This window comes from Manacus candei, unplaced genomic scaffold (genome assembly GCF_025592945.1).
Source record: "Manacus candei isolate 608988 ecotype Guabito, Panama unplaced genomic scaffold, ASM2559294v1 h1tg000008l, whole genome shotgun sequence".
Taxonomy (NCBI): Eukaryota; Metazoa; Chordata; class Aves; order Passeriformes; family Pipridae; genus Manacus; species Manacus candei.
In genome coordinates, this window is record NW_026138056.1 from 21,121,489 (window position 1) to 21,140,656 (window position 19,168).

Consider the following 19,168-nt stretch of genomic DNA (forward strand, 5'->3'; position numbering starts at 1 on the left):
GGGAACCTGAAGAACTATTCTTTACTTTGTGTTGCACTGGCTTAAAAATGTAGTCTCAAGTTTATATTTTGAAAATAAAAAATGCTATTAGAACTGAATTTTTAATTTCCAAAAATTATTTATCAATGTAGTTGAACTGTAATAAAACATTCCATTTTTATAGTGACTGGAGAAATGTAGTATCTTATTTTTAATGTTTAGCTAAGAGCATTTAACTAAGACTGTTAGTGAAATACTACACCACTCTAAAGAAAGATTTTTTTAAAAAGAAACTGATGTCCAAACTTTTTTTTTCACCAGATCAATAGTAACAATGTAACTTAGCTTGGCTCTTTTAAAAGTATACAAATTGGTATTAGTAAAATTGGTGTATTTCTGAAAGCAAAACAGAGGCTACAGAAGAGAGTGGGGAAACAGCCTCTGTGCACAACTGTGAGCTGAAATCCCAGCCAAAGCTGCCTAGTCTAGGACCCTCAGAGCCCAAGTCACACATCACTCATAGGCATGTATTTCTAGGTACTCTACTCAGAAGTCTAGTCTCCAATTTACCTTTTTATGCTTAAGAGGTGCTTAGAAAGTCTCACTACAAAGGCAGATCTTCATTGAGACTTAGGGGTATTTGAATGTCTTCTTGCAGGATCTGCTCTATGTATTTATTTCAACATAAAGTGGATTCCCATTCTCAACATTTATAATAAATAAAATATGCTATATATTTCCTTGTTACTTACGTATAATACAAATCTAATACTTAAAAAATTATTTTAAAAATTCACAAATAATGTGAATTGTAGCATACAATTAATGTTCAGAAAAAGTACATACAGACACATTAAATGCCAGACATTAGAAAACAACATTTCCTAGTCAGTAACTGTATAAATAATTTAACTGGACACAGGAATGATTTAAAAATTTTAAGCTAGACTGAAGAGTGCGTAGAGATTGAGTTCTGACAGTTAAATGGTAATACAGTGCAAATTATAATCAAAGTGATTGTATTCATATGTTATGCTAGAGTTCTGGTTTTGTGATTTAATTTCCATAAAAAAGTCTGGTCTAATGTTTTGCTCTGCAGAGTATCCTGAGCTTTGTATGCCTTCATGGTTCTTTCCTAAATACCACTGTTAGTGGAAAGGATCCTGCAAAACCTAAGGCTTTGCTAAAAACACCAAGTCAGTTTGTACAGTGATAAATGATGGAAATGCAGGAAAAAAACAAGTGGTACAGAAAAAAGAGCAAGTTGTGGTTTTCTCAAGTCTATTGAGTTTGCCAAAATATAATCCCAATACAGTCATCATAGCAAAGCATTTCATCATACTTCTAGAGAACATGTGATATAAAATCACTCACAGATGACATGTATTATTCAAGAGAACATTAACAAAAAACCTAAACAAAAGCAAAACAACCCTCTGCAAGCACAATGCTTCAATATTGAATAACCAATGCTTCTTTTATATCAACTGGAGTCAGCGAATATGACTTCATAGTAGCCTTCTATTAGAGTACTAATGCTTAACAAAAGAAGACATTAATTTTTCTGGAAAACAGAAATTTAGGGGGGGAGAAGTAAAGAATGAAAAATTTGTATTATTACAGTAGCTATTTACATGCCTCTTATTAGTATTTAAAGAAATGTATGTTATACATAACTTGGAGGAAAATCAATTTTGCATTAATATCTAGTTGGAGGCATCTTAGATTTGCAGAACAGCTGATAACATTCAATAACTTAGGTATAGAGTCTCTTATCCAGTAGCCTAACCAACAAATTCTTGCATATTATCCTTGCAAGCCTCTGCCAAACGCTGATTCAATAAATACCCCAACAGTAGCATCACAAATGACTGAAATACTCCACAGACCAGCACAGGTAATGCCTCTCCAGCGCTGCTGGCTGCCTGGCTAACCAGCAGAGGCCTGGCTATCTGACCACTGTGCAGCTACTGACCCAAGCTGAGTAACCACTCAGGAATTCAGTGGGGCATAGACTCCCAAGTGTGGGTCACTTGCAAGTTGGTTACCTCTGTGGCTTACCAGGTTGCCAAAGCAGAAACAGGGCTGAGTCCCTCTGCACCCTTAGTCCAGCCAGCAGGCTGTCAGATGGCTCAGTGGTGGTATTAAAGGCACCTTGCATTTCACTGGGGATTCTGCACTGTCTGTATTTTCTCCCCGTCAGGAAACCGCAGTTCTACAAAATTGAATTCCCTTTTCTTATCAGATTTAATTCAATCGCATCAGGCCAATTTGGCTTGTCTGGAAGTCTAGAAGATCACATAATTTGGGAACTAGGAGACCAAATCCCATCAGTGAGGTAAACAGAGTTATAGAATCATAGAATCCTGGAATGGTTTGGGTTGGAAGGGACATTTAAAGGCCACGCAGTTCAACACCCCTGCAATGAGCAGGGACATCTTCACCTAGATCTGGATGCTCAGAGCCCCATCCAATCTGTCCTTGAATGTTTCCAGAGATGGGGCAACTACCACCTCTCTGGGGAACATATTCCAGTGCTTCGCCACCCTCATCATAAAAAAATTCTTCCATATATCTAGTCTAAATCTTCTTCCATTAGTTTAAAACCATTACTCTTTTTTTCTATCGCTACAGTCCCTATTAAAATACACGTGAAACTTCTTACCCTGGGATGTTGAGGACAGATTGCCAAGACTTTACCAACCCTCAGATTAATATCCTTTGTGGCTCAATCATGTAGCAAACCTGGATAGTACCAATGGAGACTTGGAGCATGTCATGAATAACAGAAGGGCTCTGAAGGAAAAGGTGAACGGCAGGGAAGCTCACACAGTTCTCCCTCATCCTGTCAGTCACAGGAGAAGCACTTAAAGGAGAGGGCTCATCCTGAGACTCAATACCTGCCTGCATGATCTCACAGAACAAGCTTTAGTCTTCACAACCACAGGACCCTCTGTGAGGAGGGTAGAGGTGGGATCCAACTGACAAGGCTGTCAAAAGCATTTTAGTTTGTTGCTCTGGCTGGGGGACCCAGGTTGATTTTGCCTGGAAGCTAATATGAAAAAATGAAAGCTTAGCCACTCCTGTTCCCTCATTCCACAGACGACCCTGAGAGTGTCAGAACAAGGGATGGTCCATGAGCGGATTAGTGGCAGAGCTGCCCCATCCCTTTCAGCAGCAACCTTTACTTATACTGGATGAGATCTTATCTGCTTACGGCCTTATCTCCTACAGCTTTTTTTTCCAGTGGTTGAGGTCACAGAAACCCATGCTAACAGCATGAATGCCAGCTGAAGGGCTTAGCTGCTGAGGAAGCACTGGGGAAGACTTGTTTCAGTGTGAATTCTTCAGTGTATTTGACAGCTGACCCCAACTGCAGCTTTTCCTTCAGCCAAGGTACCCTGCTCCATCCAGATGCCAGATTTCATGATCATTATTAGGACATGGAACATAGACACGCAGCAATATGTGAAAATAGGAGCTTGACTTTCACAGGAAACAAGGCAAAAACTTGTTTCTTTGAGAAAACTCATTCTGGACAGGAACTGTCAATTAACAAAAACGTATATCAAAACTACTGTTACATAAAATAATAGAGAAATGGCTCTCTTCAATGGGTAAGGGGATTTTAAACCAGGACAAAATTTTGCATGCCACTTTTCAACGCTCTGTCCTGTCCAGGCAAGACCTGTTCAATATTGTCGTGAACAATCTGGGTAACAAAATGTCCGAGATGATACGAAAAGGAAAAGAATCAAATTTTTTTTGCTAAACTGAGTGGCCAAGATCAAATTTAGCAAAGGGATGTGAAATTTAGCAAAGGGGAAAACAGTACTTAATAAGGAGATACCAAATGTATAGACAAATTTGAGTAGTAACTCTTTAAAATAGAGATCTAGTATCAAAAATAAATTCAGGTGTTGTTGATAAAAAAAGAAAAAAGAATCACATTCAGAGAGGGGTAAGACTTTAGATACTCATTTGCTTGTTTTGAGCTGATGAGGCTGGTGTTTTGGACCTCACACTTCACAAATAATGTTGAGAAACTGGAAGAAGTACAGATGAGAAAAAAATGATGGAGACAAATGTCTGACAAGTGGTCATGGAAAACATGAATTTTTTATGTGAAAAAGGTAGATATAATGTTTAGAATATATAAAAGAGTTACTTCCTCTTTATTAGCAATGTTGGGGGTTTTTTGCACATCCACAGGGGATAGGAAATTTTTTTTTTTAAAAAAAAAAGCTTCATTTTGAGTTTCAGGTCATGAAACATGGCAACAAGATTTGGCACAATCAGCTTTATTGAAGGTTTTCACAAGTCAGTTGGATGCATACCCGTTAGAAGCCATGTAGGGCAATGCTGGCCAAGCCGTTGACCACCTCTATAAAGCTAAAAGCTACCAGCCAGAATGGGAGTAAAATGTGAATTTATATGAAGAACATGCCAATGGCTTTTCAATAGTCCCCTCGATCCATGGTCAACAAAGAGCTGAGCTGAAGGGAATCTGAAAGCATCGTCACTATGATCTGACTGGAGTGTCCTGCCCCCTTTACCACTGCCAGGCATCTGATGCAACCTCAGTGTGGATCCGATCCGTGAGCCAAGCTGACTTCGACTACTCCAGGTCCAAAGGTCTGGGTACACATGACACTTCATGAAGCAGCTTAGACTATGGAAGGCCTTGAAGTTTCTTCAAACTCACCCATCCCATGTGAACTCTGAGTAGAAAGTCCTAAACACTAGCTGTGAATTTAGGTACCCTCCTGGCTCATTGCTTCCAGTTCAGTGAGGAAGGACAAAAACAAAAAGGAAAAAACCTTTTCCAGGCCAGAACTCAGCTTTTATATGTGATGAAGATAATTTGTACTGAATTGCTCACTACTGTTTATGCTTAGAGGTTTTATGCTGTGGGCCCCTCAATTCAGGAAGGGCATTGAGGTGCTGGAGAGAGTCCAAAGAAGGCCAAAAAGGCTGGTGAAGAGCACAAATCTTATGAGGAGCAGCTGAGGGAGCTGGGGTTGTTTAGCCTGGAGAAAAGGAGGCTCAGGAGGGACCTTATCACTCACTACAACTGCCTGAAAGCGGGTGTAGTGAGGTGGGGGTCGGTCTCTTCTCCCAGGTAACAAGTGACAGAACAAGAGGATATGGCCTCAAGCTGCCTAGCTGATCCCGGGATTCACTGACTGTAACTCCTCGAGCCCCCCGGTCGCCACCCCCTCAGCGCGGCGGGGCGGGGCGGGGCGGGCGGCGGCCGCGCTCCCCACCACTTCCGGGTCGGGGGCGGGGTGGTGCGAGGGGGCGGGCGCTGACGTCGCCGGAGAGTCCGGGGGCCGCTGGGCGCCTGTTTATTGTTCTCGCCGCCGCTGCATTCTGCCTTGCCCGGCACCGCGGGGCCGCGGCGGGAGGAACGGCGGGAGGGCGGGCAGCGGCGACTCGGGCGAGCGCAGCCGCTCCACCGGCGGAGGCGGAGGTAGGAGGGAGCGAGCGGGCGGAGGCGCCGCCCGGGGGCCGTTAACCCGCTTCCGCCTCTCCGCAGCGCGAGCCCGGGCGGCGAGCGCGCGCGTCACGCCGGAGCGAGCGCGGGACAGCCCGGGAGCGGCACCCGGGAGCGGCCATGGCCTACGCGTACCTCTTCAAGTACATCATCATCGGCGACACAGGTGGGTCAGCGCGGCCCGACACGGCGGGGTGGGGGCCGGAGGGCCGGGCCCGACTCCCTGCGCCCATTTCCGCAGTGCTGGCAGTGCCGCCGACGTGGTGCCTCCGCGCGGGGAGGAGGCGGTGTCTCCCCTCCGCCTTTGCGCCGGGCCCCGCCCGCGGCCTCGGCCTTGTCTCCCGAAGGCCTTGGGCCCCTGGCAGCCGCTCCCGGGCCCGGCTGACGGGCCGCGGGGCGGCTCGGGCTGTGTCACGGCCTTGGCCGCGGCGGCCGAGGCGGGCAGCGGGGAGAGAGAAGGTGTCACAGTGGAACTTGTACCTGGGCAGTGCCCCTGGTTTGCAGCCCCGCGACAGCGAGGGCTGAGAGGTGCCACACGCCACCCCGCAGTTTCGTGGTGAGCTTGTACCTCGCTGCTGTGAGTTACCTTCAGCTCAGGCCGCAAGGATGCTCTTTCCAGCCTCGGCTGGAGTTGCAGTAGCAAACTCTGTGAAGACATGCTGTCAAAGGAAAATTAAGACCCTTAGCTCCTCCAGTTTTAATTTACAAGGATTTTTTCTTTAAATTTCTTTAGATACCACTGCTTTTCCAGATATTTCTTGTCACTTTTTAAAACATATTGAATCATAAAATGTCAAGGGGTTGGAATGAACCTTAATGACCACCTAGTCCTATGCCACCCCTTGCCATAGCCACGGACACCTCCCACTAGACCAGGTTGTTCAAGGCCCCATCTAACCTGGCCTTGAACACTTTTTAAAAATTTACTGCATTCTGTTTGTAATTGGCTGCTGTGTGATAATTAATGCTTACGAATGCTGCTGGCAGAGCCATATGCTGCTAGGAATTGCTGTTGGAAGCCCCTTTGCCAGTATGTTTTATGCTTCCTCAGCCTAGTGTGGATGGGAGTAGCATACTTTGATCAAACTGTTGTCAGGACATGGTAACTAACATAGTTAACTATTGTGCCTGTGTATTGTACATCTTCTTTGTTGTTTTCCTCATACCTGTCTAAATGCCTTCTTTAATAAGTTTGATGACACACCTGTTATTTTACATGGTATTCTAAAGGGTAGCTGCATAATTGTACTTCATACCTGTGAACCAGGTTATCTGTTGCTGGAGTATAATTATACATTACAGTTGCATTACACGTGAGGTTGTTAAATACACTGGATGCAACTACTATGTGATTTTCATCCTTTTTTTAAACCTACATTTAAACTCTGAAAGCTTTTTTAGGCTACTGGAGTAGCAGCTGCAATACAAGTGAATCTTAAGAAATATATCACAGCTATAATGACTGCGTTGGAAGCATTAGGCTGTAGATGATCACTGAAAAATCTGGGTTTTGGTGGGTTTTTTTGAGTATTTAGTTGAGTGACAGTTCATTAAACCAGAGGGCAGGAGATTACCTGAGCAGATTCAGGAGAAGTAAGAAGAGGTTTATTTGTCAGCCCAGGGTGATCCAAGATGGTAGTGCTCAGCTCAGAAACAGTGTGGCCAATTCTGGTGCATCTCTAAAAACTATAGTCATTGAAGTGGTAGAGACAGCAGCAAACAGTTGCTTTGGTACATCAACTGTATACTGATTAAATTTTTACAATGAAATAGCCTCAGTGTAGTGGTCTGTGCTGCACTTTTGCATTTCACTTGCTTGAAATGTGAAATACGGAATGAATATATGTCACTTCTGAGGTTGTTGCAGCTGTTTAAGAGCCAGATATGGGACGAGTAAGGTAGAGAAAGGAAACACAGAGAGGAAAACAGCTCACAGGTTTGGTGTTGGATTTTTGGTTAATTTTTTTAATTCCTGTGGCTTTTATTCTGAGTTGCTGCAGGAAGCTAATTAAAACTCCTGCAATGATTGTTCTTGAAGTAAATTAAATATATCAGTAGCGGTAAGTTGGTTTTACTTTCATTTAGATCTCGTGTGATCCTTTTAAGTATTCTACCAGAGCTAGTACTGAAGAGCCAATTTATGTTGTGCACGGTTGTCTGTTGCCAAAATGATGGTGGTGGTTTAGGAGTTAGCATTCTTCCTAACTGCCTAAGATGAAGGCAGTTGAACTCACAGCTCTGATGATGGAAATTAGGAGGGGATGGTGACTGTCCTGTTCAGTTCTAGTGGTGGTCTCCCACAGCATTATAAGGAGTGAAGGTATGCCATTGACGATCAAGAAATTTGTCTCTGGTACTTGATTTAGAGTCTTTGGAAATGGCTCAGCTGCCTGGTGACTCAGCAATTAGTTGTAAACAAACTGTAGGAGAAAAGTAAGACAGACTCAGATGGGGACAGATGTTAACATTTAGCTCCTCTTTCTTTTCAGCACTAAAAAAACCAAAGTGGGTTGTATGAACCGTAAGCAAACCAACGAAAACCCCCTGCAGTTATACAAGACACCTGCATGTGTCTTCTCTGAATTGTGATTCCACATGCTTTCATCTGCTTAAACACAGGAATTCAGTATGATCTCAGTCTCTTAAAATGACAGCCACAGAAACTGACTGAGCAAGACTGCTTTGTGCTCAACAGCTCTTGTCCCTTTGCATTGCCTGCTTCATTGGTCATGGATGTTCGCTGACTTTTTTTTATGGTACTTCAGGCATGGCAGCTTTAGGAACGTGGGATTGATTCTCATCTGGTTGTTAACTCTATTTTTTTAATATATAAGTTTTATTTTCTGTATAATGCGAACTGGTTTAGAATCTAGTTATTTTTTTGTTGTGGGAGAGACCTGAAATGGCATGGCTGTATTTCAGGTACTCAAACAATATTGCTGTAAATTTGTGGGTTTTACATTATATCAGTGGGACAGTGGCTGTGGAGTTTCATGGAGCTGGTATCTATAAGAGAAAAATACAAGTATTTGGAATATTGACTGCTGTGAGAGTTTACCAGGAAAAATCTGTTGATCTGAATATTTCCAAAGCATTATAAGAGTTTGCAAAGACATTTAGAAGCATATGTGGTTCATTCTACTTAGGGTTGTACCTCTGAGACCTTTGCCTTTGTGATTGGTGGTATCTTTCATTTTGGTTGCTGGTAGGAATTGGTGTCTTCATCCACTCTTCCCTACATATCCAATTTTGGCCACCAGGTGAAGTTGAGGTGGACTTTGATCTGAGCTAGGATGAATACTCTGGGCATACCAGTATTGGCAGTTTCTGCAGTTGGTGACTGAAAGTCTGTCATTTTCTTTTTAGATGTTTTTCTGTATAACGGTGAAATCTTTTTTACTTGAATGTTTGTTACCAGCAATGTATAGCACATGGCAAACTGGGAATGATACAAGATTTCTGTGAGGACTAGAGCTGGAATATTTTTTTTCAGAATATATAATACTCATTAAACAGAATTTTCTTATATTAGAGTATATTTACTAGATCACATCAGAGAATGCTCCTGAACTTTAGTATACCTAAAGTATTAGTTTTGCAATGTCAGATTTCTTGCCACCGACTTAACTTGTCAGTTGTAGTCCATCTAAATGTCTTTCTATGATCAGTGTTGCTGCATCTTCCATGAACAGGTCTGTCTTCTGCTTTTCTTGGATGTGTTACTTCAGCAACCCTCTGAGCTTTTTGCCTAAGGGACTTCCATTGCCTTTCAATTTTAGCAGATAGTTGCTGGTTCTAGACCAACAGTATCTCATAGTTACTCTTATTAGGAGCTGATGATGATGATGAAAGAATATAAAATTGCTAGGTGATCTAATCCTCCTTACTCTCTAGAGTAAAGTAGGCTGTCTAGTCAACCATTTCATTTGTCTAAGAGACTCAAATGTTGAAATTAAGCAATTGAATTAGATTTATTTTTCAATCCTCCTTGTGAAATGTTTTTGCACTTTGTTCTGGAACAGCAGCTGTTACTAGCTAGCAATGTGCATGACCAGAGTCTTACCCTTAATTTCTGCAAGTATGTAATAGCACTTCTTGGTTAAACAGGTTTTCATCCCACTACAGGTGGTGTTAACACCTGTGTTAGCTTGAGAACTTGTTTGTACTGAAAACCAGAGTACTGATCTGTACTCCTTATATCTGACTTTGCGACCCTTTCAATGATACTTTAATTGATGGCAAGTTGAATATGAGTCAGCAGTGCCCTGGCAGCCAGGAGGACTCAACTGTGTCCTGGGGGGCATCAGGCAAAGCATCGCCAGCCAGTCGAGGGAGAGCATTGTCCTGCTCTGCTCTGACCTGGTGCGGCCTCACCTTGAATAAATATTGTGTGCAATTTTGGGAACCACAATATCAGAAGGATATTGAGCTGTTAGAGAGTGTTCAAACAAGGGTAAAGGGCCTTGAGGGGAAGCCGTATGAGGAGTGGCTGAGGTCACTTGGTTTGTTCAGCCTGGAGGAGACAGAGAGGAGACCAGGCACTGATCTCTTCTCTGTGGTGACCAGTGACAGGACCTGAGGGAATGGCCTGAAGTTGTCTCAGGGGAGGTTTGGGTTAGATATTAGAAAGAGGTTCTTCACCCAGAGGATGGTTGAATGCTGGAACAGGCTCTGCAAGGAAGTGGTCACAGCACCAAGCGTGACAGGGTTCAAGAAGCGTTTAGACAATGTCTCAGGCACATGATGTCACTCTTGGGAGTGGGTGCAGGGCCAGGAGTTGGACTTAATGATCCTTTTGGGTCCATTCCAACTCAGCATATTTTGTGATTCTGTGAATGCCTGAAAGAACAGTTATTAGGTGTTGTATAAGTACATCTTCTTAGCATCTTACAAGTTGTTAACTAAAATTAACAAACAGTAAGTATTTGTCCATACATATGGTTTCATGGGACTGTTAGTGTTCACCTTTGCACAAATTCAAACACTTTACCTAAAAGAAACCCCAAACACCTCTCTGCTAAAAAAAAAATCCAACCCCACCCCCCATTTTGACTAAAACAATTTTATTATGAATGGCTGGCAGTTTCTAAGTCTTTTGTGATCATCCAGAACATGAAGAGGCTTTTTTATAGACTCATGTAGCTTAATTTTTTTAAAAAATATTTTTATTTATTTATTTTTTAAACTTGCAGTTAACAGTTGAGTAGTGCTGTAGAAACTGAAACATGAGTTATCTGAAGAGCTCCTTTGTAGGCCTGTGCTAATTATGTAGAAAGGAAAAGTTAAATCATTGGCTTCAAATATGCTGTTGAAAATGTTTGTTTATTTAAGTACTGAAGCTGAATCATCTTTAAAAGAGTAAAAAAGCCATTTTTATTACATTACTTTTCCCAAAATTATGTAGCCATTGTGAAGGATTTTGGACATTATTTTTCTTCCCTTCTTGTCCATGCTTACATTTGTGTGTGAAGTCTCTTTGCTCTGTAACTGATGGTTTGGGATTTTTTAGTTTGTCCTTTCTGTAGATTTAAATAAAGCTTTCCCATTTGATGACAGAGTTTTGACTAACAGATAACTGGCTGAAAAGAGGTTAAGAAAAGTTTTTGCTTTAGGTTAATGTGTTGTTATGCCTAGTCCTGTGAAAGGGTAGTACTGCACTTTCTTGACTTGCATAAGGCTGCTGTGGTTGGAAAGGAAAAAGAGAGGGAATGAACTGCAGCTTGCAATAAGAAAAGGGTTTATTAAACATCTGGAAGCTCTGCAGACTACTGGAAAGAACTAAAACTACCTCATAAGCTAGGTTAGAGGTATATATCTTGTGACATTTGTACTATGTAATTACCGGGTTTAAATCCAAGTGAGTTTTAAAATCTGTTATTTGAGACTTGCCCATTGTTTTAAAATGTCCTTAACCTATTTAAAGATTTATTTTTGTTTGTTCTTCTAAAGGAAGGTAAGAGAAGTGGGAAGCTTGTTTCGGCTCAGTGTGTTGTGGCATTGGTTTCATGGACATCCAAGCTGACATAGTTGGTTCTGCAGGAATAGAGTTGTTGCTCCCCTTACTTTGTGGTGGCTTTGATAGTCTGCCATGATCTGGATCAACCCACTAACGCAGTAGAAAGCTACCTACTTTTTAGGTTAAGTTTTTGCTTAGTGAATGAATCAGCTGATTTGGCCTTGGAGCTGTGCTTTCCAAGGTCTGGAGTACTTTCAGGGGAGGAAACTGAATTTAGGAGGATTGGTGAGAGCAAGATATCAAAGGGGAAGTAGGTCCTCATCTGTGTGGGTGGTGAGCTGATTGATCACGGTGTTGTGTGAGGCAACTATAAGAAAAATAATTCTGTGAGATGGCTGAATTAATCCAGTGTTTATCTGCTGCCAAAGTGAGTAGACCTTGTTACCACTTTTTGTCTCGTCTATGAACTTTGTTGCTTCTTACCTGTCAGCATCATTGTTTATGTGATCCTTCAGAGAGCCAGCTCAGCTCACACTGATGATTTGAAAAACAAAATCAAACAAATAGTAGATATGGTCAGATCAGTGCAAGAACCCTTTTGAGTAAGGAGGTGGAACTGTGTGGAAAGGAGTGAGTCTCATCAGAGACAGCAGGCAGATTAACAGAAGAGATTTGTCTTCAGGATTCAGTTTTGAAACCCAGATTGGGAGGACTACTACCACAGTTCTTTTCCTCTGTCACCTTTCTTGGGGTATAGTGATGCTCAGGTGAGCAAGTAAGAAAAATATCTTAGCCCCTTTACCCCCTATTTTGGGCCATTTTTAGTTTTGAGCCACGTCAGCTTTTCAAGACAAACATCAGTGGAAGGAACACTACGAGTTTTGTCTAGTGGTAAGAAAAGCCTGGAAGTTTTCTGCATGTTAAGTAGTGCACCCCTGGCTTCATAGCCAGTAATTAAAGTTTCCTTGCCCTATTCACAGGGAGTCACAGGAACTGGAAGGGAGAAGGAAACAAATCAACTCTATTAGCCAAACCAAAGCCTGGCTCATCTATCACCTGTGCTGTGGTTCCAGAGCTGCTTATTTTTTTAATTACCTTGAGTTCAGCCTGCTGCTCAAAAGAACTACCCTTAACTTTGTTATATATTTTATAGCCCTAGTGTCATGCACATACTAGTGTTTGGGTGACTATAGTCCTATGCTGGATCCATTTCTTGGTGTAGCTGGTTGCATAACCTATGAGTGAGAAGGGAGAGGGCAGCTTTACCACTGAGCTACCCTGGCTTGCTGAGCCCTGAAATGAACACAAGTGTTGATATAAGGGAGGGAGGTGTTGAAGCTGGGCCAAAGTGGACGGTAGCAAAGCTCTGGCAATGCCTTGCCTAAGCAAATTGACTGCAGAGTGGCACTCAGATAAAGGGGGAGCTTTTAAGGGAGGCAGAGAATTTGGAGAACGGACTCAGTCTGCTGGTTTGGAATTCAGAGCTGGAGGGTAAAATTACTGTAGCACAAGTTCCGCTTCCCATCACTGAGTACTAGGAAGTGAAGGGATCCTAAAACAGGCACTTGGAAAGAAGCAAGCTGCCTCCCCTCTGAGCACATAATCCATTGTTTTCATTTGTTCCTAAGCAAGAGCTTTTGTTTACTGTGGTTGTTGAAGTGTATCCATGCTCTCTTGCTCTAAAATATTAGATTTTTTTTTCCTATGGGGGTGGTTTATGTGAAGCTATGTTAAAATAATTGTGGCAGTAAAATGGAGAATGAGCTAATAAATAACCAAATCTATCCCTTTTGTGTTCTACAATTGACTGTCATAAGACATACTCACCTACTTTTTTCACAGTGTCTGCCTCATTTCATGTTGTAATATTTACAGTCCTGAGTGAGATACCTGGTAAGTAGTCACTCTGCTTTTAGACTTAACCTGTGTAGTTACTTTAAGCCACCTGTGTGCCATGGAATTAGCTGCCATGCAACTATTAGTTGATCTTTGCAGCATCTGTTTATGTCATGAGGTGGTAAACTACTCAGGAGTTCATATACAGCTCCTGTTCCTGGTACACATTCCTGGCTGTGTCTGTGATAATGCAGTCTGCTCAGAGTCTGGAAGCATATGAGCTAGGAGCTATTCTCATAAGAACTTTTGGGATACAAATTTGCAATATCTTAAAACTATAAAATTAAAATAAAATGTAGCTATTAAATATAAACAACAAAGTATTTATAACCTAAACTTAACAGGCACAACAGCCTTGTTTGCAACTTTTTGAACCTCTGTTTCAGTCAGCAGCAGTAGAAAACTTAGGAACTTTCAGATGGCTTTTTACTGAAGGTTCTGAAGTAGCAGGAATGGCATTAAAGAGAAACTAGTTGTTTCTTCTGTTTCTGTGTGTGAAGACATCAGTCTACAGTCTGCTGCTGAAAGGCCTGCTGTGGAGGTGTAACTAGAGGTGCAGTCAACCCGTGCCAGTCTGAGACAGGGCTTGCACCATAGAGGCTGTGCTTGTCTGTCATCTTCCCTCTGCTGACGAGGGTGTTTGTATGTTTGCTCCAGCCAAGCTGATCAGCAGCCTTACAAGAGGAAGAAATATCAGATTGCCACTTGAGAACTAGTGCTGGAACACCTAGTCAAGTGTCTCTTTGTCAATTAGCATATGAAATATTGTTCCAACATTTGTAAGATTTATGCAGGAATATTGGCTTGGTTTGAGGTTCTGGTTTATCCAGTGATACTGAAATCACTTTGTAAGGTTAATGGCAAAAGCTGTTTCTGGTGTGACTTACAGGTTGTTTTTTATAAGTGAGGTGGTGATTATGTTCTGTGATAGGGCATTTGTATTTCAGTGGCAATATAAAAGTTACCTGTATATATAAACAGTGTGCTGTGAGTAGAATTATTACTATTTTAAGATTCCTTAGAGTTTTGTGTTCTCTGTCCCTACAGCTCCAGTACTCTCTGCCTGCCCTTCTCCCTATTTCTTGCTTGTCTTCATTCCTTCTCCACTTCTCTTGTGTTTATTAATATTTTTGAATAAAATCTGTACCTGCTTCCAAGCTGCTTGTATTCTGACAGCTTGCCATCATAAGCCAGATAGGTACAGAAAAGAGATCTAGTGAGGCAGATGCAAATTTTGCCTTCGACTACAGTTCCATGCCACTCTAAGTTATTGATCTGCTGGCTGCTGCATTTCTTTTCCCTCATTTGAACAAACTCTCATGATTGTCTGACCCTGCATTAAGCTATTTCTGTTTGCTTTGTCACTCTTCTTGTCAGATTAGTGTGCTAACCCAGCGGACAATTGAAATTGCTTCAGAACTCATCTAAGCCATATGGGAAAATGGGCATGAGCATACTGTAGGGAAGAGAGTAGAGACAGCAGCACCAATAACTGGCCTAGGTTGTTGGAATTGCTGCATTGTTTGGGATGTTAATCTGAGTGTCATCAATTGGTCACAACTCAATTTGTGACGAAACTAAATGCAGGTCTCATTTCTGTTAGATTTGATGAAACTGGCCACTGATCTAAGCTTTTTAAGTCTAAAATGACAGGTGGGTGGTGATTGTTTACGCAGACTTTGTTTCCTCTATAAACCATATTAAACAACTTTGCTGAGTTTAGTTTAAGTTACTCTATGCAAACCTCTAGTATGCCTATCTTGTGTCTGCAGTGTGGTTCTTTTCCATATCCCTTTGTTTGCTGTCTTTTATTACCAGATATGTCTCTTCTGATGAGCTGTTGCTGACCTCTAGTATGTGGCTAAAATAGCCTTATCTTGCTGGACAGATGAAGCAAAGTACAGCAGGAACTTGGATGCTACAGTATTGTCTGTTATGTGATAATAGTTCAGAGTTTAAATACCTGTAAACCAGATATATTAATCACATTTTAAAAGGCTGAAAATTCGAAGTTTGACTGAACAGAACTGGAAGAGTAACTCCTCCAAGTAAAAGAACAAGGAAAAATTAACCATAAAAAGCATTATGTTTACAAACCTAAGTAGTTTGAGTACTACTCTTGACTGCATTAACTTCTAGTTTTCTGTGCTTTCACATAGAGAAGAAATTGCCCATTTGCTGACCAATGTCCATGTATTGTGAAATAATTACACTGATTTCTGACTCAGATTAGAGGGGGACAGTGTTTGTGTTGTCTATCCGACTGTACTCTGAACTCAGTTGTTGCTAGTTCTTGGACTGCTTTTTGGCCTATTGGGAACCAGTGGGCAGTAACATGTAGTGGTTTTAGCAGCCACAGATGTACTGCTGTTACTCAGGCGATAAACTGGGAGATGGATGAGGGTGTGAGTAGGTGAGATCTAATCTCTCAAGTTCTAGTAATGAATTTCAAGCAATATATACCATTTGCTTAAATTAATTTTTATTGATTCTTTACAGTTTTTTTTAAAATTTGCTTAACGCTTCTTTTTTTTTTTCTTTCTTTTAGGTGTTGGGAAATCATGTTTATTGTTACAGTTTACAGACAAGCGGTTTCAACCAGTCCATGATCTCACTATTGGTAGGTCTCTTTTGTGCTGCACAATGCCAGTAGTTAGGTGGTGAGTTTGTCATGCTGTGGTAATGCAGGATTTCTGCTGTGTTAAGGTAGCGGTCAATCTCTAGGTGATGAATATTTGTTAGCTCTCAAAGTCAAGTGAGGGGACACTTTTTTTTTCTTATTGGGAAGGTACAGTCTGAAACAATTAAAAAATTCATAACTGCAGTATTCAACTGTCTCTTCAGAGAAGCTGAAAGCTGGGCACAAAAGAATTGACTAAGCTTGAAATGCATTGATGATGATGCAAGTGGCATTTTTTCACTAGGGAACATAATATTAGCCTACCCACAAAACCCTGAAGACAAGTTAAACTAAAGCGAAGTTAACCTTAAAGATGAATAAAAAAAATTTACTATTTGGGAAGACTAACTTTTAGATACAAAAGGATTGAAGTATGAATGTATTCACTCTTTGGAAGGGACAACGTTTTACTTCCCAACTCCTCAGTTGGATGTGGACCATTTGTATTAGGTGTGATTTGATACTAAGGGAAATGAATGCATGTTGACAGAACACATTGCTTCTGATCTAACTACAGTAAATTATACAAAGTTTTGTTTATCTTTCCACGCAAAATATGAGGAATAGTGTGGGAATAAATTCTTCTGTGAACAAACTTAGTCTGCAGATCAGTTTTGCTGTTAAGCATAACAGATGCTAGTCTCCAGTAAGGTTGCAGAACCTTTGAACTTGTTGATGTTATTTCAAGGAACCTATTGACTCTAATCACGAGCACAAAATGTGTTCCTAGTCTCTATTTTTAGTTTGTGCCCTGGAATAGGTAGGCATCCTGAGTACTGAAATAGATGCTTGAAATGTAAACAGATATTCTTCGTGTAACAGAATGTATCAGGTGGTTTGATTATGGCTTCCCTTTCTCTTGACAGTCCTCCCACACTTTGTGTATGGCTGTCTCATACAGTTCAAATTTTGGGCTAACATCAGTTTTCAGATATTTGAGGTCTTGGCAGCAGATAGTCTGGCTGAGTAAAGAGCCTGAGTTCTTTAGGGAGGCAGGAGTTATCTTTTTCTCTTTAGGCCTGCCAAATATATGACACCTTTTGTATCACTTGTGCCTTTGGCAGTCCTGTCACCTCAGCAGACTGATGGACTGTGAGAAACATCTTCACCTCAGCAGTGTGGTTGTAGTGCCAGTTCTTTGCCTGGTGTACAGCTCACTGAAATCTGGGAACAGAACAGAAATTGAAGCTAGTGAGATGAGGAGGTGAACCTAGACAGCAACATAATGAGGGATGTAGTAATGGAGCATAGGAAGCTGCTTGAAAAGGGGATGAGGAGGCTGGGAATGGCCTCCTTAACTGCTAGGGCATGTGTATGTGTTTTGACCAGGTTCTCCCAGTTACCTGAACAGATTTAGAAAGACAGAGATAAATAAAGAACATGGTTCTAAGTCATATGAAGGCCCCTATGGGACAAGATGGGGTGAGTTGATATTAACTAATAAATGCCCAACTGATTATATTAAAAGTCCTGAAAACCTGTAGATTGAATAAAAAACCTTGTGTTACATAGCCTAACTTTCTTCAGTATAGTACAGTGATTTTAACCTGAGACTGCAGATTCTATTCTTGCTGTGAGCAGCTCAAGAGAGGGGAAACTGAAACTGGACGTGTGGGAGACAACCTTTGCATCTGGAGTTGTGCAAAAATCAGCCCCAAATTTTAGCGTAATAAGCCTAAAATGTTACCTCTAAGATTTAAGAAATTCTGAGATACTTTGCCACTAATCAAAACAAGATGGGAGAAGGAGGGAAGATAGAATACATAGAAGCAGGTATTTTTCTGTCTTTGAACTACATACAGAATTGTGTGTAACTGTGATAGTGTACTCTAAAAGAACTTAAAATATGACAGCTATTTCTGTTTAGTTTTCATTTGGTAATTGAAGTATCTGTTATTAAAAGAAATTAAGGATGGAGGGAGAAGCTAGCTGCATGATGCAGTTTGGGGGGGGGGGAACCAAACCCAGAACAACAGCAAACAGAACCCAAACAAAACCAAAGACAACAGCAAAAAAAACAACACACACAACCCTAATTGTGCCCCCCCATGTATGTAGGTAGATGTGGGTGATAAAAGCCATTGCAAACGTTCTAGTTGGTTTGCCCATTACCCTTAGGACATGCCCTTACTGTAAACCTGAACAGTTTCTATTCCTTATTTAAGGGGACAAGCTTGCTATCAAATGGTTTGTGTTTTTTCAAATTCAGAATTTTTTCTCAGCAGATATTTTGATGGAACAGGATAAATATCCTTTTCATTTTTTTATGATGGTGTGTGTAGAAACTAAACATGTAGGAAGATGGTTGGATTTAAATCAACAGCTCTATAGCCACATTTTGAGATCAAGTAAAACCTGCAGTGTTTACACTTGTAGTGGTACAAGGACCTTCCCTGGCTTTGCAGTCAACTTCAGAGAGAGCACTGTCATTCACCTGCTTCCTCCTTGCTGCCTCTCCACCTCCATTCTTTTGATTTCTTTGCATACAGTTGCTGCAAGTTATTTGATTGCTAAAGAGCACAATGGTCTTTGGCCCGTGGCTTCTATTTGGCTTCATTATCCTGTTGGGGTGGGACTGCCCCCTCCCCCAAAAATCATTCTGCAGAAAGCAACACTGCACCCTCAAATATTCTAGACAAGCTTTTGAAGAGACATTTGGAATACTTCAAATCAGGACTGTGTAATTGAAAGACTTGAGGCCAAGTCTAGACAGTGACCAATTTCAGACAAACTTCAGCTACCTGTATATTTTCTGAAATAATGGATATATGAAGGATAGATTAATGGAAATGTGATAGCCTTTAAATTTGTCTACTATCTCTAGCCATTTGTCAGATTTTAAATACTGCAGTAATAACCTCAATTTATACTTGATTTATGGTTAATGATCTTTAAATTGCTTCAAAAGATGATATAATAGGCTGAATTTTTCTACTGAAGAAATTTCTTTAGTTTATTTGAAACATTTTTTTATTGGTTATTAAATTTGATTTTTAGCTAGAATTTTGGAAGTGGTTTTTTTTTTTCATAGACTGGTGTGCTTTAGTTAATACAGTAATAAAATTTATCTTTTTGAAGGTAACATTTTGCATGCTCACATAATGGAATATTTTATTGATAAAGAACTGTAGGTTTAATTTCTTCTAAACCGGCTTCAGCA

At 41.0% G+C, this 19,168-nt stretch overlaps 1 protein-coding gene across 1 annotated transcript in view; it reads left to right on the top strand.

Moving 5' to 3' along the window:
* The first annotated feature begins 5,283 nt into the window (after positions 1-5,283).
* Positions 5,284-19,168, top strand: part of RAB2A (RAB2A, member RAS oncogene family) — a 41,370-nt gene continuing 27,485 nt past the window's right edge. Inside the window, exons 1-2 of the mRNA XM_051771363.1 lie at positions 5,284-5,642; positions 15,877-15,948. Coding sequence (XP_051627323.1) covers positions 5,597-5,642; positions 15,877-15,948 — 118 coding nt within the window. The 5' untranslated portion in view covers positions 5,284-5,596. The remainder of the gene's footprint in view (positions 5,643-15,876; positions 15,949-19,168) is intronic.